Source organism: Bidens hawaiensis, unplaced genomic scaffold (genome assembly GCF_021521415.1).
Source record: "Bidens hawaiensis isolate Kalapana, Puna unplaced genomic scaffold, B.hawaiensis_p1.1 tig00074962_1, whole genome shotgun sequence".
NCBI lineage: Eukaryota > Viridiplantae > Streptophyta > Magnoliopsida > Asterales > Asteraceae > Bidens > Bidens hawaiensis.
The window spans coordinates 27,976-50,592 of record NW_027503008.1 but is presented as its reverse complement, the minus strand read 5'-3'; the positions used below and the strand labels follow the sequence as shown (position 1 = coordinate 50,592).

At 37.1% G+C, this 22,617-nt stretch overlaps 1 protein-coding gene across 1 annotated transcript; it reads left to right on the top strand.

The window, feature by feature from the left end:
* Positions 1 to 11,740: 11,740 nt before the first annotated feature.
* Positions 11,741 to 15,630, top strand: LOC143606480 (nicotinamide adenine dinucleotide transporter 2, mitochondrial-like). The gene is made up of 7 exons (XM_077082240.1): positions 11,741 to 11,804; positions 12,473 to 12,553; positions 13,244 to 13,356; positions 13,453 to 13,547; positions 14,570 to 14,658; positions 14,742 to 14,836; positions 15,355 to 15,630. The coding sequence occupies exons 1-7, from the start codon at positions 11,741 to 11,743 to the stop codon at positions 15,628 to 15,630; spliced, it is 813 nt and encodes a 270-aa protein (XP_076938355.1).
* Positions 15,631 to 22,617: the final 6,987 nt, after the last annotated feature.

Below are 22,617 nucleotides of genomic sequence, written 5' to 3'. Positions count from 1 at the left end.
AATTACCTTGTTCCTCATCCAAATTCTATTATTCAACATCAACAAGTTTAAAACACACAATTTCATTTAGTCTAGCAATAATCTTAACATTTAAAGCTAGACTAACACATATACATGCTCAATTTCATGTTATTCAACATAACTAGTTTTCTCCCAATTTTGAGATTATTCACAATTGAAGATATTTGAACATACCTTATGTTCACCAAGTTGAGTTGAGCACAACTTTGCTCACATGCACGGTTTTATCTTCCAATTTGCCTTCAATTTGATGAATTTGAAGAACAAGATTTCTTCTCTCTTGTTCTTTCTCCCCTGATGATCGACACACCCACCCACCCAGTGTGTGTGTTTTTAGTTATTTTCTCTTTTAGTGTTTCTAATTTCCAACTTGGACAATTTCAACCCCTCATGATTAATAAGTTATCCAGTTTAAGACTTTTTGAAATATATAAATATTTCACCATTATTACCTTGAGTACTAACTAGGTTGAATATTATCCTAGTTACGTGTTTCAAACTTTTCATGTTTCATACTCGACTCGATTAATATTTTGGGGTGTTATAATATCGATTCTTGATTGTAACTTTGTTGAGAGCTCAATAGTAGATACACATGCGCATGGATTCGTCCTTCTTCTTAACGAAAAGTATCGGCGCTCCCCATGGTGATGAACTTGGTCGTATAATTCATTTCTCAAGAAGCTCGTCCAGTTGTTTCTTCAATTCCTTCATCTCAGTTGGCGCGAGGCGATATGGAGCTTTAGAGATCGGAGCAGTATCGGGAATAAGAACAATTCTAAACTCTACTTCACGATCGGGAGGAATGCCGGGAAGTTCGTCAGGAAATACATCGGCATAATTGGAAACAACGGGAACGTCTTTGATTTCTTTGGGCTTTGATTCTTCGGTGACGTAGGCCATGAATGCTAAGCATCCTTGATTTAAACATTTGTTAGCTCTTATCATGGAGATTAGGGTAACTCGGCCAACGTCTTTATCCCCTTCAATTCGAATAGTTCGTTTATCCGGGCTTGAAGTTCAACGGTCTTGCTATTGCAGAGGATATAAGCATAGTTGTCAGATAATAAATCCATACCAATACAACATCAAAACCAGCAAGAGTCATGGGTAACAATTGAATAGGCAAAACATAACCGGCTAATAAGATTTTTCGTTTTCTAGAGTTTCGGAGATTTTAATTGTTTCGCCACTAGCGGTCTCGACGCTTAGAGTTTTATTGAGTTTGATTAAAGATTCGTTTAATATACTACAAAAGTTATAATCTATAAAACTTAAGTTGGCTCCCGAATCAAACAAGACTCTAGCATAAGCGTTGTAACAAGGAACGTATTGGTGATAGTTTCCGGTGTGTCGGCCGTTTTCTTCGTATCGAGGACGAAGACTCTTGCATTGCCCTTCTGGGGCTCGTTCTTCTGACCGCTACCTCCCGCACCACCAGTCGCGGGCTTGTTCTTAGGACACTCAAAGCTAAGATGTCCCATCTCTTTACAATTATAGCAAGTCATCTTCTTCTTCCAGCAATCGGCCGCAGCGTGGCTGGTTTGTGACATGATTCACAAAGTCGTGGAGTTAGAAGGCATCTACCCCGATGATACTTCTTACAGATCTTGCATTGTGGGATGCCGGGGTTGAACCCAGACCTTCGTTGGTCAACTCCCTTACCTTTGAAATGGTTATTCCTTCCTTCTTGGAGTCTTGTGTCGTCACAACCTTCTTATCTTCTTCTTTGTTGCGGATCATTCCGCCCATCAAGTATCCAGCCAACTCCATCGCGGAGTCAGCGGTTTGTGGTAAGTGCGATCTCACCATGTCACGAATCTCTCGTGGCAGTCCCCAAATGTAACGTGTCACTTTGCTGGATTCAGGGGTAACCAACTGTGGAACTAAACGACAATATTCGTAAAATTTCGTATTATACTCACGAAGGTTGTTCCAATCACCTTGTGAGTCAAAAACTTGGTTTGAATTTGATTTGTCTCGTGCATTGGACAGAACTTTGACATTAACAGCTCTTTGAACTCGTTCCAAGTTAAGCTATACATCATCTCCCTTCCTCTACTCATCATCAGCGTGTTCCACCACTCTAGTGCCTCGCCTTTGAACATCAGGGCGGAGTATTGGATCTTTTCTTTGTTTGAACACTTGCTTGTAATCACTATCGTCTCCATCTCTTCGAGCCACCTCACGGTTATGATGGTTCCTTTGTCGCCATGAAATTCTTTTGGCCCATAGTACTTAAAGTCTTTAAACGAGCATCCACCAATCTTAAGTTTCTTAAATTCTTTTCTAACGCCCCCATCAGCATTTGACTCATGCTCACTTTCTTCCTCATGTGAAGGTCAAGTACGGGGTTTAGAAACAGATTTGCGGGAAGGATTTTCAGAGTGAGTATGTTTTGTTTGTCTAGATTGGGATCTATTTTCAGATTTTTCCTGAACAGCTTTTCTGATCATTTGTTGTATTTGATTTATATATTTGTCAGGGATTGGTTCCTCTTTCTCGGGACCTTTCCCTTTTGCTTCTCGTCTCTCGCTTCCTTTCGGGAAACCTCTCGATTATCACTTTGTCTAGACATTCTTTATCTTTTATTCTTTTTATCTGAAATTTAACATATTTCTTTTCTTTAATATACAAATTTATTTATTTCATATTCATATACATATCATAAATGATATGTATATTATTTTACAACACACTTATATATCGTTCAAGCGATATATAAGATCCTATCCTTATTTCATATGATACATACATCACACATAACATACAAACTATATTACACACATAAACTTCTTTTTACGCCACCATCATTCTTCTTGATCTCTCATGAACTTCTTCACAACTTTTGTCAACTTGTTGCATTTACGAAGAAGCTTGTCCCTATCTTCTTCTTTTTCTTCTCATCCACAGCAATCTTCTTCCTAAGGTCATCAGTTTCGTGCAAGGCTCGGTCCAAATGCTCCTCCTGGGACTGAGGCATGTGTGACATTCGTCAAATTTCAATTCTCGAATTATATTCGTTTTTGTAAACTTTTAATACGTAAACCCAACTCAACATTTTAGAACCTTATTTAATTATTATATATCTCGATCACCAATAAATCGATGTTTGTCACACTATAGAGTCGTTAAGAAAAACATAAGGAGTTTAAAAAGATTTTCGTAAACTCGTTACAAGCTTTGGAAACCTTTAAACATGTATTAAGCCATTATTAGAACTCGAGGGGGCCAAAATGTAACTTTTGTACACCATCCATATAAATAGAATAAACCCTAACCCTAAACATAAACCCCCATCTCTTTCTCTCTACTCCGGCCGCTGCCGCCGCCGCCTCCCGGCGAGCACCACCATTCCGGCCACCACCTCTAACACACACACACACAACAACACAGCCGCCAACCCCCTTGTATCTGTTTTTTCGGCGAGTCCAAGATTCCGGCAGGAAGCCGGCGACGCGTTTCCGGCCACTGTCTTTCTCTCCCCTGTTCACCCGCAGCCACCACCACCGAACACCCCTTCTCTCTCTTCTTCTTTTTCGTTTTCTCCGGCGACCGGAATTCCGGCAGCCGTGGTCACTCCCAGCACCGCAGCTCTCTCTTTCTCTCCGTTCGCTCTCTCTCACCGCAGCTCTCCCTCTCTCTTCCTTCTCTCTCTTTGTTCCGTTTTTCCGGCGACCTCATGCTCGTTTATAGGTAAATTAACATCGGGGTTTGGTATTATTAGTTTTCTTATGTCGATTTTTAGATTTAAATTTGCTAGTAACCGGTTTTATATTTTTTGGTTATATACTTTGAAACGAGTTGGTTCGATATGGAATTGTTTGATTTGGGAAAAGATGAGTAGTCGGGTAATAGATATAATAAGTTCTTATGGGTTTAATTAACAACCGTCATCTTTTTTTTTCGTTTTGGGTTGTACGTTAGTTAATAAACTAGAGGTCTCGGGTTCACGTCTCATCCTAGACCGATTTTGGTATTATTTTTATAATTAATAAATAATGGTTATTACTAGTATTAATACTACTACATAAGAATTATTATTAGTATTTTATGGTTAACTTACTATTATATGTATCTATTAATAATATTATTATTTTTATCATTAATATTATAAATATTAAAGTCGTTATTATTATTAATAAAGAATCATATTATTATCATTTAGTAAAATCATATTTTTATTCATAATTATTAGCAATAATATTATTAGTGAACTCGTTTAGAAATCGAGCCAACATCGAGTTTGGTATCGTAATTACTATCAATATTATTTATTATTATTATCACTTATATCAACAACATTATAATTAATACCAAAATTTCAATTCTACAACTATTAATATTAATATTATTAATAATAATTATTGTTATAATTATTATACTATATTAGTATTATTAAAATAATTATTGTTATTATTATTAACATCATTATCTTATATATCTATATATATATATATATATATATATATATCTAACATATCTTTTAACATTATTATTATCATTACTATATTATCATTAATAATATTATTATAAACTTTATTATCAATTCATTGCTATAAAAAACCGAACCCTTGATTTAAAACTCGTCTTGTTTTTATTTACTATTGGTTTAGTTATTTAAAAGCCCAATAAAATAATATTATTTTATTAAGTGTCATTTAAGTACGAGTCCCTAACCGTTAACAAATCAACCGATAATCCGATTTACAACCGAACCTCATCGTTCAATGTTTCCAATATAGTTTCATTATGGTTTCAAGTTCATTAATATATATTACGTTATTTATTTTAGCTAAGTTGTTTATCGTTTCAAGTCGGATCTGTTCGTTTACCGTTCGAGCTTCATTTATTATTCTATTTATTTCTCGGTTCATCAGTCGAGGTGAGTACTTTCATACCCCTTTTTCCATCTTTTGTTTTGGGGTGACATTTCATACCTATAAAACTAAATGCTTTATTTACTTGAATCTTAAACCCACAAACGTGATTGTATAGCTTACTTAATAATTGCTCGATTTGGTGTTCTATGCTTAATTGTCTATGTGTTTATCGCTTTTGGTTGGTGGAAGTCTATAAATCCTAGACTACTTGGCATCCCCTTGTAGCAAGGTGTCGTTAATTTAATGCAATTAACGATATTCTATTAAATCCTAGACTACTTGGCAACCCCTTGTAGCTAGGTGGCGCTAACGTAATTCTATTAGCGATTGTCAATTTATCCAAGTTGTTGCTTTTATTTATTGTTTTGTATACAAGTTTTGTGGTTTTTATTACTATATACTTATATGCTCAAACTTATGAATTGCTCACCAACCCTTGTGTTGACAAAACTTTATTTTATGAAATGTTACAGGTTCGACTTTTGTTGACTCGAGGACTTGATGAAAACGTTACCAAGACTATTAGGATATTAGTAAAACGAACAACATAATTGACTACTTGTATTCAACTTGTTTGTGTGGACGAGATGTGTTGTTTATTGATTTGTTGAAATAAAATGAGTTGATTAAATATTGTCACTTTAAATAGTGTCTTGTGTATTTGTCCAATCACGTTGCACCCCGACATGTTCCGCCTTTGGTCGGGGTGTGACAGCATGTCAGTCGGATACCCGTATCTTGGAGGTGGGTCGCGGTAAATCATCATCACAATGTCATAGTGGTTCTTGGGATCAGGGTATGGAGTTGCAGTCTCATCGGAGGAATAATTGAAGAATGTATCGGCTACTTCATTTTGCTCACGAATCTCATTAGCCTGTTTTTCAATGGATGGAATCTCACCTTGGTATGGCGGGAAACTTGATGACGCCTTACCCTTGAATTCATGGAGAAATTGCATATACGGGTCGACCGAACCATAGCTTGGGGTGGAGTGTGGTTCTTCCTCCGGCGTAGTTACTTCATTTGGATTGCCTGGATATTCTTCCTCGGGGTCGGTTTCCTCTTCGGTTCCTCTTCTAGTTCTGCTTCATTCATTGTCGGTATGTGAATTTTCTCGTATGGCATCGTCACTCTCATCTTGGGCTTATGAGATTGCCCTTCTTGTTGATGCGGGAATCAGCAAAATCCATAGTTGAAGTGCCGGTATGCCACCTTCGTTGATCGGAGTGGCATTGCATCCAGTCGGATGAAGGAGACTTGGGTTCCTCCTTGATTGGTATATTGGAGAGGAAAGCATACGAAGGATGAGGATTTGGTGGTAAATGTGTTGATCCTCCGGATGGGTAATATGGTGGAATTTCGGTTGGTTGATATGTCAGTATCTCGGTAGGAAGATATGTTGGGACCTCGGATGGTTGATACATCGGTAAACTTGTTGGATGGTAGCTGGAATGTCTTGGTGCTTGGTACACTTGATGTGGAGTGTTATCTAGATGGTAAATTGGACTTGGATTGGGGTTTTGATTGTATTCTTCGTTGGAGTTAAAAAATGATTCAAAGTAATCCTTGCTCATGATGCCTCGTGAAAATTTGTAATTCTTCCTTACTCTTCTTGCTTCATTATCATAGTATTCCATTAACCTTCTCATAAGACATCTTGATAGGTAGTTTAGATTGAGGAGAGGGAAAGAAAATGGTTACCAACCAATCTTATCCCCAACAAGTAATATTTTCCTATGCTTGAATCGAAGCTTGGGTATTGTTTTATGATACATAATTCGCTAAGATCGATGGCTCTGATACCAACCTGTCACACCCCCATCTAGGGCCTATGAGTGTGATCAATAGTTGGTACATATTTGTAAATAAATCAGAGTGGCGGGTTTAATGCGGAAGACTTAATAAAACATAAGGATCTTTCTTAAAAATATTTACAATACAAAAGACGAGACGAAAGTCTCGTTTAGTATTTACTTGTTTATATGTTTTACAAAAGATTATATTTTAATATTTAAACAAAATTATCCGAGCCATCGGATTCTTGAGCTTCTTCGTTTCCACAAGCTCTAATCTTGATTACCTGCAAAAAAGTTATAAAAATACGTCAGCAACGAATGCTTGTGAATACGCTAACGCTAAAATATTTTCTTTACTTAACTACCCCTCGAGACCACGTAAGCCTCGGCCCATCTTGGCTTAGGAATAATCAAGTTAAACAATCATTATAAACTCGAGTCTCTACACTAGGTCACCTCAGCAAAACACCGCACGGCATTTCGACGTACTTAGGTACCATAAATATACATAGGTCATTCTCACTCGAACATACTTTGGTTCGGCCCATCGTGGCTGGAGGTCGTGACCAGGCGTGGTGCGATGTGCCCACCGCATACCACATATGTAAGGATCCAGACAAACGTATACCACAGCCTGAGGGCCAGGTTTATACTCTTATTTACAATGTTATTAGAGACACTTAGTCCTCATGTAAAGTTTTACACATAACACGTTTGTTTGTTTAAAAACAAGTTTGTAAAAGTGGGGCGTATTCACCTTTCAATGGGATCGGCTTCCAACACCGTCCGTTGAGTCTTTCTTGCTATCTCGCACCTATAGTACGAGTATAACCTTTGTTATTTGGATACACGATCCGGATTAAGACCTTTAGTCTTATTTATCTCGATGAACCTTTAGTTTATAATCTCTTTTACTTTAAAACCTTTAGTTGAAAAGTAATATTATAAAACCTTTAGTTTATTCATAAAACCCGACGTTTCTCTTCATTAAGAAACGTATTTCTTTCTTTATTATTTAAGTATACTCATTACACTTAAATAATATATTTCATAACAAAGAATAATGTTATATACTCATACATATTCATATATATATATTATCTTTCTTTTCTTTATTTTTCTTTGTTATATCTTTCTTTGTTTATCGAGAATAATATCGACTTGGGATATTAAGCCTTTATAATATTTTATTATTTTGGTTAGGCATTATGCCTACCTTGTTTGGCTTAGAAATACCCGTCACACCCGGGCATCACTTCGACTCTAACTCTCTTATCCACACACGCTTGATCAATCATTTGACACGCATATCGAGGACACCAACTCTTCTTAGCAAGTACTTCGAGGTAAACGTCGGGACGTCGGAGCAGCACCTTCTTCTTGTTTGGAACGTCGTCAGGGAGTGGTACGTATATCGGGATAATGGACACGGAAAACGAGGTAACGGGGCACTGTTTTCGAGGTGGATTAATGGCACGTTTTACAAGGTAGTGAGAGAAGTTAGAGAGAGAGTAGTATGTGATTTTTGGATGTGAAATGGTGAAGACCCGAGGCTGCTATTTATAGGGCTGAAATTGGGTCCCACTGCGGTACGCGATGGGTCCCCTGGCTGGCCCGTCACGGTACGCGACGTAGGCCTGGCCAGTCACACCCTAGACCTGCCACGTGTCGACACGTGGCAGGCGCCGTTCCACGTGGCGACACGTGGCGAATCGTGTTGCCACGTGGTGACACGTGGCGGCAGACGTTGCCACCGTGTGCCACGTGGCACACGTGTCACCCTGCGTGTCCAGATACCTCATCGCGGTACACGATGGGGTGCTCATCTGATCCATCACGTAGCGCGATGGGTCAGGAAATTCATAATTTTCATTTTAGTCCCTGAAGTTTGGATTTTAGCAATTCTGGTCCCCTTGACTTTGAAAATTGACATTTTTGACCCGATATTTACGTGATGTTACATAACTTTACCTTACCAAACCATCTTTTTCAATAAGACAACGAAATGTTTTTAACCAAAACAATTAGCTACTTTGGTTTGACATTTTATTAGTAGTTGGTAAGCTAATATAAATATGGTTTGATAGAGTCTAAGCTATGCGCAGAAGTCAATAAAAATTCCACCCACCTCCTCGCCTCGTGCCACTTCGCTACTCTGGTTTGGCCGTTTATTAATGAATGGTGCAAAATACCGCATATCTTTGCCTTTTCGGTGCAGGACCACTCGATTCATACAACTACTAACCTCGAGTATCGAGAGAAAAAGGTATTGAGCATGCTGTTGTATATGGAAAACGGGAAACAAAATTGTCTTTGATAAAAAGCCAGGAAACCTAAATAAGACTTTCAAAGACATACGGACGTTAAAGTATCTTTGGATAAAAACCGATCTTTTAAATGCTTGTCTTCTTTAGATTGGATAAAGATTTCGTTTTTCGTGATGTTTGTGTTCTCTAGATTTTTTTTGAAAGATGATTTCCTTGTATTTAGGCTACCACACTCTTCAAATTTGGGGAGCTCCGATGCCCACTCTACCAGGACTATGTTGTCTTAACCGGACCCACGCTGGCTTTAGAGTTTGGCTTGAGCGTTCCGCCGGAAAAACCATACCATCAGTTTTACTTGACCGTCGTTGTACCGCCACAAGAGCAGAACTCTTTGACATATCACACGATAAGATGAAAACTCGAGTGTTCTCCAGCTTCTTGCAAGTTGTTTATGATGAATTTAGCCATTCTAAGAAAGAAAATAATAATAATAATAATAATAATAATAATAATAATAATAACTTTAACGAAATATCCTTGATTTGGTTTTAAACCATAACCCAACTAATCCAAACCATTCCAATCCATGCTCAACCTCATTACATGTTGGCTTTATACTTTTTATATATTTAATTATTAATCAAGCGTGCTCACTTAGTAGATACTCTAACAAAGTACCTTAATATAAATACGAATAACGACAACCATTGCAAATCTCCAATTAAGGAACTTTGATAAAATAAATAAAGAATAAAGTCGATTTTTATAAAATTATAATCTTGGTAAAATAATTAATAATTACAAAAAGGTACCCGCATGTGGAATGCTTATGCCCTCCACACATTTCTTCAATAAACTATAGACACCATGACCATATACATCACAAACAAACCAAAGGTGAATTTGGTCATATGATAAAGCATATCTATTCTTCTCCATAATATAATTAATTATATATTATAACTAAATAAAGTAAATGTACAACCCACACATCAAAATAAATAAATCAATAGTGCTACACATTAGCATAATAGCATTCACACATATACACCTACAATATACACACATAAACACACACTTGAAAATTTATAGAAAAAATGTTGATCATCAATTACGGATCTAAGAATCTTATTAAAGAAAGAGTTGGTTGGCTAAAAAAAGAAAGAAATGATGATAAAAAAACTTTAGTTGTACGGGTGATGAATATTTGTTTATATTAAATACAGTTTCCGAGTTTTTTTTATTGAATAAATTGACTCTATATTTGAAGTCGACATTTGTTGAAGTCTTATTAGCATTTCGATTTTGTATAATGTTGGCTAAGGATTTATTAACGGTTGTATACTTGTATAAACACAAACTATACCGGTCATTTAGTGCACTAATATTGTTAACTAAACAAGAGACGTCTCTAAAGGACATTATGGTGTAAGGTGTCTCCGTATATTTTAAAAGTGAAGGGTTTAAATCCTACAAGGTTAAGCATATGTGGATTAGGAGCGGTTCTAGAAACACTAAACAGGAGACAAACTTTTAAAACCTTATTTAACCGAAATTTCATGTGAATTTTTTTTTAAAAAAAGAAAAGAAAAAGAAAACCTTCGCAGTAGATGAATCATGAATGTGGGATGGGTCATGGGTGTAAAAAAAACAAGGTGGAATCATGGAAATCTGATTTAGGTTGTATGGGCTCTGGCTACTTATGTTTTTTTTATTTACTATTGGGCCTACGTGGGCCTGTGGCACCTTCATGGCTTCATGCTAAAATTTTAAACAGGTTTAAAAATTATGGTTAGTTTTTTTTTTAAACGACCAAATAAAACTTTCAATTTGGTTAGTTTTGTCAAGCAAAGTTATTAGATTCGACAATAGAACAATAATAATAATAATAATAATAATAATAATAATAATAATAATAATAATAATAATAATAATAGAAAAATAAATAAAAGAAAAAGGAAAGGGAAGCAATTCTATTCTTTGTTTGAGCATCTTCGTAGTAAAATTAGCGCATTCACAATGGAGTCTCCATCCTATTCCACATACGCAAATTATAAGAAAACCATGTGATTTTGTTGACTTTCGATCCAACATTGGAATCTCTCTCTCCATACTCAAAGATGTTGTCAACGTTTGTACAATTGTACTTTACTTGATCAATATATATTTTATAAAAATCAAATGTATAAATATATTGTTTAGATAGCGTTTGCATACAAGCTAGAACATTCACATGATAAATAGAAGTAAGAATAATATTAAGAAGTTATAACAATTAAAACCATTGATGATTTCTGATACCTCACAAGCGAATGGATAATACGTGACTTATAGTCGCGTAGAACATACATTTATGTATGAACTTATGAGATTAAAGTCTAATACACGAATAAAAGGTCCTTAGTACAAACACAATTCATATTTGACATATCTGTAAGACACGACACACATACAAATTGTGATATAAACTTTCAATGCGAAAGCCACTTGAGAACATGATTTGAATTTGGAAATAGGATTAAAAATAAAATTGTTATAGGAATTAAATAATCCCCAAAGGGTGTACAAATTAGAGGTTATAATATTTCAAATGGCTCATCAAAACATAACATGGGGCAATTGGACTTAATAATAAAAGTTGAAACATTCCAATTTTAGATCAAACAATTTGAACACGCAAAACTTGGCTTGCAACTTTAATAAATGCTGGTTTATTCGAGTTTTGGATTCAATCTATTTAGAAGAAATTTCAGTCTGACTATTTCGTCGGAGTATGACATCCGGGGAGCCACGAAACGGTAGGGATGTCATCTACGATGTTTCCGGTGCCTCTGCAGGTATACATTCTTTTGTATTTTACGTCATAAAGTTAAATGAGTACTTTATGCCAAAAGGATTAAAGATGAATAAAAATTAGATTTTATAGTGTAAAACTTAAAATGAAATTGTTTACACATATATGTATTCTTTGTATATTTGCAAACATTTCGATAACCCGTGTATTCCTATGAAAACTCACGTTTTGTTGGGGTCCATGTGGCTAACATGGTTTTTGTGTTTGTTTTATCTTGTGAAAGCCATGTCAAGATTGGGTTCATTTGTCTAACATGATTTTCAAATTCTCGGTTTCATAACATGTTAGGCCTACCAACTTGCGAACATGACTCGTCTAACACCTTTGTGTTTCGGTTTTAGACCTTGTCGCTTTTGTGCGCTTCTCATTTTTTTTAAAACTGTCAACTGACATCATATTACCATGCAATTTTTTTATTTGAACATATTGCTGTTTATGGTTTATTAGTACGAGGCTACGAGCCTACGGACACAATTTAGGTTTCTTGATCTCTATATCATGTTAATATTTACTGAATGGTTTAATCAATCAAGTATTTTACCATCTTACAATTGTATCATTAAAAACTGAAAAGGAGGCTTGTTTACATAGTAATTTGGAATGAACATTATAGGAGAAAATTATTGTTTTTTTTTGCAATATAACTTGTAGGGGCCATTGCTGCCACACTAATGAGCCCATTGGACGTGATTAAGACAAAAATGCAAGTTTTGGGCCGGCCTGATGTAAAAGGTAATTTCATCCTAGTGTCTAAACTCTAATACAATAATAATGCAAGTTTTGAAACTTGATTACTATTACTTGACATAAATGAAAATTTATCAAAATGAACATTGACTAAACCGATGTTAACTATAAACATTAACTTTTTCCGCTCAATAAAAAAATTTCAATGACCATTTAGACGATATACGAAATTTAAGCCTATAAGGTGGACAAATCATATCATGACGCGTGTCATTATGAGGCGAAATTATGTCTGATGACGACTCGTTAACAAAAGTTGTATACATATTTTATGAAATCTTTGGGACAATTATACGAATTTATATTATTTGACATTGATTAGGCAGTGTTATTGTCACAAGCCTACAAGCCATTATAAGAAATGATGGACCAAGGGGACTATATTGTGGCCTTTCACCCACATTAGCTGCATTACTTCCAAACTGGGCTGTGAGTATTATTATTATTATTATTATTATTATTATTATTATTATACTTCTGATTTTTATATATAAGTTTTAATCCGGGTATAAATAATTTTTTTTATATAGGTCTATTTTACTGTTTATGGGGCAACTCAAAGAGCTTCTTGAGTCACATGGTTGGTTACTAGTTACTATAATTATTTTCTAGCGTAACGTTTCAGTCTAAACAATTAACTTGATATATTGTTTTAACTTTTAAAAACAACTGCAGTCGACGACAATGGGCATCTTACACTTGGGGCGAACGTAGTAGCTGCTTCAGTCGCTGGAGCGGCCACCGCGATCACCATAAATCCATTGTGGGTTATCAAAACAAGACTCCAAGTATGTGTTTTTTTTTCCTTTTGTTTTTTAAGTATGTAAAGTTATAAAGAATATGAAGTTTTTTGTTATAATTTATATATATTTTTTCTCTTGTAGACACAAAAGGAGAGAGTTGGTGTAGTGCAGTATACAAGCATATCTTCTGCCTTTAGGCATATAATTCATAAGGAAGGCTTTATTGGGTTGTACAGGTACGCTTTATGAGTTGTACTTCTATTATAAACTAGAAAAAATGATCAAAATATCCATTTAACCAGATAAAGTAAACAAAATGTTAATTTGACCAGTTTTTCCCGTAATGCCCATCCTCAATTTTGTCGACTCGCACAACTTTTAATTATTAGCTTACGAGATTTTCAACTAACAAGATTTTGTCATGCGTCATATTGACAGGACTTTTAAGCGTCTGCCGAAATTCTTTTCTTCGAATGAGATTTTTTGGCTTCCGACAAGATTTTTTTGGCTTTTGACGAGATTTGTTTGGCTTCCGATCAGTGTTGCAAAAATCCCGACTAGTCACTGATTAATCCCGATTAATCGCTAGTCCCCCTTCACTGATTAATTTTGGGCTAGTCGGCTAATTAATCGGTTAACGGTCAAATCCGGCCAAAACCGACGATTTTCGGCGAGATTCCGACCATAATCAATGGTTTCCGGCGAGATTCCGATCCAAATCAACTATTTTCGGCGAGATTGCAGCAAAAACTAGTGGTTTCCAGCGAGATTCCAAGCCAATTTCCGGCTAAAATATGTTTGTGTATGTATAAAACTGAAAATTACATATAAAAATGTGTATGTGTATGTATAAAACTGAAAAATATACATTAAAGTCCGATCCGATTAATCCCGATTAATCTCGACTAATCCCTATTAATCGCTAGTCCCCACCCCACTGCCCAACCACCGACTAGCGATTTTTGCAACACTGCTTCCGATGACATTTTTTTGGTATCGGACGATATTTTATTTGGTATCGGAAGATATTTTTGGTCAAGTGACAGGATCTGGTTGGTTAAAAATCATGTCACGTAATAATTAAAAACTATGTAGGGCAACCACATTGTGGGTGAACATTATGGGAAAAAGCTGGTCAAATGGACATTTTCTGAAATCTTAACTTTAACTGTTCTAATGAACATTTTAGTCATTTTCCGTGTATATATATATTTGCGTTTATTTTAATACCAATTTGTGGTTAATTTTTTTACAACAGTGGACTCTTGCCTTCTCTTGCTGGAATTAGTCATGTTGCAATACAATTTCCAGCCTATGAAAATATCAAATTCTACTTGGCAGAAAGGGGTAAGTAATACGTTACCGCATTGAAAGTTGTACACCGTTCATTGAAAGTAGTAATGTTGATTATGTACATTTCAAATTGGCAGATAATAAAACCACAAAAGATCTAAGCCCCGGGCAACTTGCTATTGCTTCATCAGTGTCCAAAATACTTGCTTCATTGCCTACTTACCCACACGAGGTGACTTAACTAATCTCGTTAACTCAAAATGTTTAGTGATATTCGAATTTTAGTTTTGAAATAGACTATACAAGTAATCTTTCTATTGGACAAGACTATACGCACACGACACACCACTAACACATTATTCACACACTATTGACACATCATGAGTCATAATATTATTCGGACACTGAATTCAGCTATCCAAAATTTAGGATATCCAAATTCGAACACCCTAGTTACAATGTTATACTAACAGATTATACAGGACATATAACCTCATACGACACGTATGATATGACAGACATGCTGGCATAGACGACAGAAAATTACTCGCACCCTATATTGTGAGATTCGGGAATTTTTGTTACATTTCTTGATTATTTCACCTAATTTTTTTAATAATAATTTTTTTACAAACAATTGATTATATGAGGTAACGCTTAAAAACAACGTAATCAGTTACACACAATGCATATAAAAACCGTCCCTTAAAAATTAGATTGAAGTTATATTTTACAATGTTCATGTGCTAGGTGATTCGTTCGATACTACAAGAACAAGGGCACGCGACAAACTCAGAAACGCGTTACAAAGGCGTCATCGATTGTGTAAAAAAAATATATGCAAAAGAAGGTTTGTGGGGTTTTTATAGAGGGTGTGGAACTAATCTCTTAAGAACAACACCATCAGCTGTGATTACTTTCACTAGTTATGAGATGATTAATAGATTCTTGCATCATGTTCATCCACCTCATAACAATATCCCTTTTAAACCCGATGATGGTGTGATGAAACCGAATCGAGTTTGAGTTAAGGGTAGTGCAATCCTTAGCTCACTTAGAATAAATTTATAGCAATGATTTACTTGTATAGGTGTTCTAATATTTGAGACTTGTATAGTTTGAGATTGCTGTTAATTTTTATTAAGACTTGTATAAAATTGAAAATATTAAATCCGTGCTCACGTGAGCTGACTATGAGCTCAAATTTTAGCACGGATTGAAAATTCTGAGCTACGCTAGCTTGGTTAGCATTTTATGAGTTTCACCCCGAGTTGGAAATAATAAACAAGTCAAGCTTATACTAATCTCAAGTTTGAAAATTAGGAGTTTTATGTACTTTTGAGCTTCAATTTAACCATTTACACACTATATGTGGTAATTTGCTTAAAAGATACGAGTTACCAAAAATCGCTTTTTCTCTTTTTGCAGCGATTCAATCTATATTTATTTTAAACATATTACACGTTTACATGAGTTACGTATACATTTTTTCCAGTCCACTGACATCATGGCGAGACAATTTTAACAACACCTATTTAGCGACCAACCCGGCATTTTATCGGCGTACGAAACACCTTTAAATTGACATGCATTTCACACGAGATATATATATATTATGTTTGTTTCGTGTAAGTTGTTTAGAAACTGTTGATCTCCATATATATAGAGGTTTTTCTTTCTTGAGTTTAATATGCACAATACACATATCATTAACATCTTTACATTCCAAGATCCAATTATTTAAAACTCTTTACATAACGTGTCTAATAATTTGTTTCATGATTTTTTTCTAAATAAAATTGGAAAATGAATGTAAAAAATAATCTTAGTTGAAAGGGGCAAGTCGACACCGACTTTTAATCAACCAGTGATTTATCAGATTATGTTGAATTTAACTTTTAACAATGTTCAAAACTAGCGGTCAAATTATGACTACTATAAAGACAGTAACTAATAAAATTACAAATGAAAACAAGGTTTATTTTGCCTTAATTTAAGGTTTTATCATTATATTATTGAACCTTTTCAGTTTTAACTTTATTTATTTTCTTTAAACTTTAAAGCTAAAAGAATTTCATTAGAAAAAGATAGTTTATTGAATTTGAGGAATTACATTAACTGATAATAGAAACCGAGCTATCTCGGGTTAACCTAATCAGATGAATTCGGTTTGCATACAAAGAAAAGTTATAAGAACAGAAACGGTGGTAGAATTGTGTGTTCTTGTAACAATACGACGATCCATATTTCAACAAGGGAGGAGTGCTGAAGAAACACTAATCGACCCCGGGCAGATTACGGATAATCTGGGGGTTAAATAGATGTTTCCCACGAGGATGAGGTCCAGCAAAGAAAGTTGTTCTTCAGGTGACCTGCAAAACAGACACCGTAAGCTCGTCACTGAGAAGGGGGGGTTCCTCCTTGTGACCACCCTCCGGTGTGAGAATCAGACTAGATTGCTCTGAATATAAGTGTATATTAAGAGATTGCTAGAGAAGATAAGATAATGAGATATCTCCTCATGTCCTTACCATTCCAAGGTGTTGGAGTATTTATAGCCGAAGGTAGGTTTCCAAGAAGGTACAGCCGGCTGAATAGTATTCCTGTTCTACCAACAGTGGGCTACGCACGAGCCATGCTGATTGGTGGATAGGCTGCGGCTGATAGTGACAAGGCCGGCTGTATACTGTTCCTTTACTGCCGGCTATGCACTGTCCCACAGTGAGGGTTGGTGAGTAGGCAGCGGCTAATAGTGACAAACAGTACTAGAGGGTGCTCCTCCTCGTACTGTTGTCGGTGAGCTGTCACCCTGTGATTGGTTCATGGGCTGCTTTGGTCAGATCTTGTCTATTCTGTCCATACCTTGGCAGGTATAGTACAAAAGATCTTCCAGAAGCATACGGACTGGCTCATTTGGGCGGGAGTATTCCCGCCTTGCTCATTCCTTCAGGTGACATTACTGAAGTATCAAGAGTTAGTGCCTTGTGCGTGTAGCCTTGCTATTAGTGCAGGTAGCCTTCCCTGATGGCTTGTATCCGCAGCTTCGGGAACAGGCGGGGTACTTCACCATTGGGAGGCTTTCCCTGCGGGAACAGCTGGCATACTGCGCGTAAGGTCTTCATCTCTGAGCATGGTCGGTCCTGCGGAAGCAGTTGGTCCTTGCGCAGACGTCCCTCTTCAAGGTGAGTCTTGCAGGTCCAACTGGGCTCTGCTGGGACCTACCTCTTCAAGTCCCCCCAGTCCAATGTTCTTCTCATGAATTATTAATAAGTGAGGTGAACTTTTGGACTTTAGCAAGAGGTTTTGAAAAGGGTTTTTGGTTTTAAGGTTTTCCGTGGGGATTCTTCCCGCGGTTTTCCTAATGTCACGCAGAAATTCCCGACTTTTCTGCTTGATCTTTGGGTATGATGCGGGTAGGTTTGTAACCTCGCAAGTCAGGAGCGTTGAGTTTCACTTGTGTAGAATCTCCATGAGGTTTTGGTAGTTTTAACATAGTGATCAATTATGTTAAACAACCAATTCCATCTTGGAGCTTCAAACAAATTGTCAACGATCCCGCTATGCGGGGATGTTATTTCCCTTTCCGCGAGCATGGCCCAGAAGATCCTTCTTGGTTTCAATTCCCTGCGAGTGCTAAGTATGTGAAGGGTTTCGCCTTGACACTGTACCCGCACTCGTCTTATAGTTAGTTTACTTCCAAGGTATTCTTGGCGTCCATTCCCTGCGGGTGCTAAGTATGTGAAGGGTTTTACCTTGACACTGTACCCGCACCTGTCTTATAGTTACTTGGTTGCCCAGGTAAGGGGATATATTCCCTCTTATTTTTGAATATTTGAATCTTTTTGAATTTCTTTGAAATTCGAAGAGTTGGTGAAAGGATAAGAACAGTCCAGACTGTTGAAGGGACGTTAGTGTCTGACGGTTTCTTCTGACAGTTTCAGGACGTGCAGGAAGTTATGACGACGTGACAGTATATGGTCATTCCAGGCGCTTTTTCAGGCGCGTGGCGCGATTTTTCGGGCGCGTGGGTGCGGTTTTTACGGCACACGTCCCGTCAACAGCTGTTGCCAGGTTGTTTTTTCCACGTGTCATACTTTCATTGCACCCGCTCTTTTCTCTCTCCTCCGCATTAAATTCATCGCATTTATTGCGATGAGTATATAAAGGGGGTGAGGGTTCACAGTAATCTACACTTTCACTTCTCTCTTCTTCTTGTAAACGATTTCCGGCGAATACTCACTATTCCGTCGAGCATTCTTCTGAAATCATTCTGTTACATCCAAAACATGTCTTGTACCCGTGATTTTGAGGCCGCTGCCGAGGAGTCTGAGATGCTCGTCGACAACCCGACGTCGACGTCCGATAAGGACGACAAGAGCACTGCTGGTGAGTGCCAGTGCGCTCTTCCTACTGATCTCTACCAGTACATCGTCCGGAAGTTCATGCTCGAGCCTTTCGAGCCTGAGTTTCCGGAGCCTCATCAGACGGTGTACGATGCCCCCAAGGGCAAGATAGGGGTGTACGCCGCATTCTTCGTCTATGGGAATCTGAGGTTCCCATTGACGAAGTTTGTGTACCGTGTTCTGGAGAGGCACGGTGTACACTTGACGGAGGTACACCCAATGGCGATCGCAAAGATCCGCCATTTCGAATGGGTGTGCCTCATTATGGGTGTGGAGCCCCATGTCGACCGCCTGATGACCTTCTACTCCTGGAGGTGCATCCAAGGGTGGTACACCCTGGTCAACCGGATCAAGGGTCTGAAGATTTGCGCAACCGAGCGCAGTCTTCGGTCGTGGAAGCGGGAGTTTTTTTATATCTCCGCTCGCGTCATCCCGATAGCGATGACGTTTAAAAACGGGAGCGCGCTCCCGAACCTTCCTGCCTTGAATTACCAGGAGGCGAAATGGTTCTCCACGGTTTCCCGGATCCAGTCCCCGGTTTACCGCTTTGCGGAGTCCGGGATGGTGATGCTCGGGATGAGCCGGGTGTGGAAGGAGGCGTCACAGATTCCCATCGTCCTAGAATACGGTTTGAATTATGTCCCTTACGGTATGCTTTGTCTTCTTTGTTGATTTAGGTTTTTCTTCTAACTGTTTCTTCTTTTATTTCAGAAGGGAATGACTTGCAGTCGCTCCTGCACCCGCGGGAGGCTGATGGTCCCGCTCGGATGGGTACTCGTGCTCTAGATGAGAACGAGTTGCCCATCCTTGAGCAAACGGCGGATCGGTTCGTGGAGGTCTACCCGCCAAGCCACGAGATCCTAAGCGCCAGGCGGCCAGGTAAAGAACTTTTTAACCCTCGCCCTGTGAATGCTGAAACCTCTGCGGGAATTCCTCTAATTCTGTCATCTTCTGATGAGGAATCCGCAGATGGTCCTTTGTTGGCGAGGAAGAAGAAGGCTGCCGGCGGGAAGGGCAAGGCGACAGTTGCCTCTACTGCCGATCCGGTGAATCGGTCTAACTTAGAGACCGAAAGTTAGGAGGTGGCGGGGAACCCTGGTGGTGAGACCGCTGTTCCGAAGGTTCAGACGGCTGTCACCTCCGAGCAGCCCCGGACGACGACGGTCACCGGCGTGAAGAGGACTGGTTTGTTGTCGAGATTCTATGTGGATCAGCCACCCAAAGGACTGGTTTGTTGTCGAGAACCAGAGTTAATTTACGACTCAACTGTTTAAACAGAAGAACCAATGTCAATAAAACGGACTGATCATACAACAAACGTTTCACTACTATTCATATTTAAAGAAAAAAACAAGTCAAAGTCAAGTAGTGTATAACTTAACTTTATTATAATTTTCATTGATGCAAATACAATCTACCAATGCTATCACTAGATATCATAAGTCATTGAAAGTGCTCACAAAACAAACTAGTCACTCGTAATTTGAAACCAAAAAACAATTTAATGATTCAAATACAAAGTTAGTTTATCAAAAAAAAAAAAAAATACATGACAATGACAATTTATTAATATTTAACACAACTCAATTATTTAAATTATATAACGATCAATGATGTTTTTAGTTGACATAAATTATGTGCACATTGAGATCTTGGGCACTTGCACAAAAGCAAGTTAAAAATCAACACGACTTAAATACAAATTTTATGTCGTTGATGGGATTTTTCCAATCTCATTCAATTGTTATTTGTTTTATGACTTTATCCAAAGTATGTGTTTTAAGAAATTAGTTATTTTGTTTTTATTAATTTTTAAATAAAATGTACATTCCTAAAACATGTCAAAGTAAATGGGCAAAATGAACATATTTTAAATAAATGGCATGCTTTTCGCTAGTCGTAGGACCACATAAGAAGAGGTGAAGAAAAAGCTTAGGAAGATAGAAAGAGCTATGGCAGTGTGACTAGACAACATACCATATGCGTGGACATGTTTGGGAGATCAAGACTTCCAATGGTTAACTATCTTGCTCAATGTTTTATTTAAAACTGAAAAGATTAATGGACGATTAGGGTTATCGTGCTATTCATTATGAACAAAGGAGAAGCATAATGTTGCAGGAACTGCAGGGGGATTAAGTTTTTGAGCCATATTGTTAAGCTATGTGAAAGAGTAACTGACACTAGAGTTAGACGGGAAACATAGGTGACGTGAACCAATTCCAATAGAGAGGTCATTGTGAGATACAGATAGATAATTAAAGATATGTATGATGGACTGAAGCTAACGTCCGTGTGCCTACGGGAGATATTGAGTTCTTCCTCGTGGAGGTAGGCCTACACTAAGGGTCTGCATTCAATGTGTTTCTTTTCACGATTGTTTTAAACGAGTTGCCAAAGTCAATTAAGGAGGCAGTCAGGTGATGCTACACCTGAGTCGGTTAGAGGTAGATTTTGTTTGATTATACCTCTTAATAGCTTATGAAACATCCAATGGTTAAGTTTCATAGAGATGCTGAATGATTTAAAGATACATCTTAACCCGTCAGACCTCTTATTAATTCAACACTAGATTGCCAAACATCCCCTATGACATTCAAAAAATACTATATATTTTTTTTGACAACATCATAATAAGCCTAAAGGAAAGAGATATATGTGAGATTTTAAAAGACTTTTAGACCTTGTAGTGAATTCAGTCGGAATATTGTTTATATGACTAACTTCGTGTATATTCTTGGATTTAAGGTATATATTTATTATTTGACTTTTGATTAATATTGATGAACTGATCTTATAAAAATTTTAATCAAACACGAATAAAACATCCTAAAACATATCAAAAATATTTACGAATCCACTTCCTCGTACAAGGACACCTCATTTCTTTTGAACCTTGAATGTTACCATACTCATGTCAACTCCTAAATTACACCATAATTTTCTCCATGTCTCGATTTAACCCATATCTTTTACTTAAGAGGCATGCACCTCTGTCCTCCGGGCTAGTCTCACAAGGACTAATATGCCTCATTATAATATCAAAATCTTAACGTTCAATACATATCTCTTTCGCTTGTTTATATATAAACAACATAGCCTACAATCATTTGATACAAACAACAAGAAAATAAATAAATTAATGTCCGTACGAACTTAATCAACACGACCATGATTATGTTTGGGATGGTGAGGGCACGTTACATTTTCATAATCAATATAACCATTCATAGATGACATTAATTCATTAGATTTTCTTTTTTCTTTCAAGCTTTCATGTAGTTTAATTTTTCTTCTTGTAAAATTATCCTAGGCATCGTTATTGTGGAAAGAAATAACTAAATCGGGGCTAATGAACCAGTGGTGAAATAGTAAGGAAGATACTTGATGCTCCATGTAACCTATGTTCGAATTCTGCACTCATCATTTAATTTTGGCGCTACCGGATGATGATGAGAGAGACTTGTCGAGTATGTGGTGTTCTTTAGTTGGATTCTTGACTGAGCGAGTTTAACTCACCACACTGTTCACTATTGTGCCTTTGGATGGGTTTTCACGGAAGTTAATAATTTAACCAATATCCTATTCGAAGAATCTTTTAACCATTCAA

What these genes read in the sequence shown, in the direction of transcription:
- LOC143606480 (XM_077082240.1), top strand. Translation starts at nt 11,741, where the DNA reads ATGACATCCGGGGAGCCACGAAACGGTAGGGATGTCATCTACGATGTT. An exon ending in GGGCCGGCCTGATGTAAAAG is followed by an intron (nt 12,554 to 13,243) that starts GTAATTTCATCC and finishes AAACAACTGCAG; the next exon opens with TCGACGACAATGGGCATCTT. An exon ending in TTATCAAAACAAGACTCCAA is followed by an intron (nt 13,357 to 13,452) that starts GTATGTGTTTTT and finishes TTTCTCTTGTAG; the next exon opens with ACACAAAAGGAGAGAGTTGG.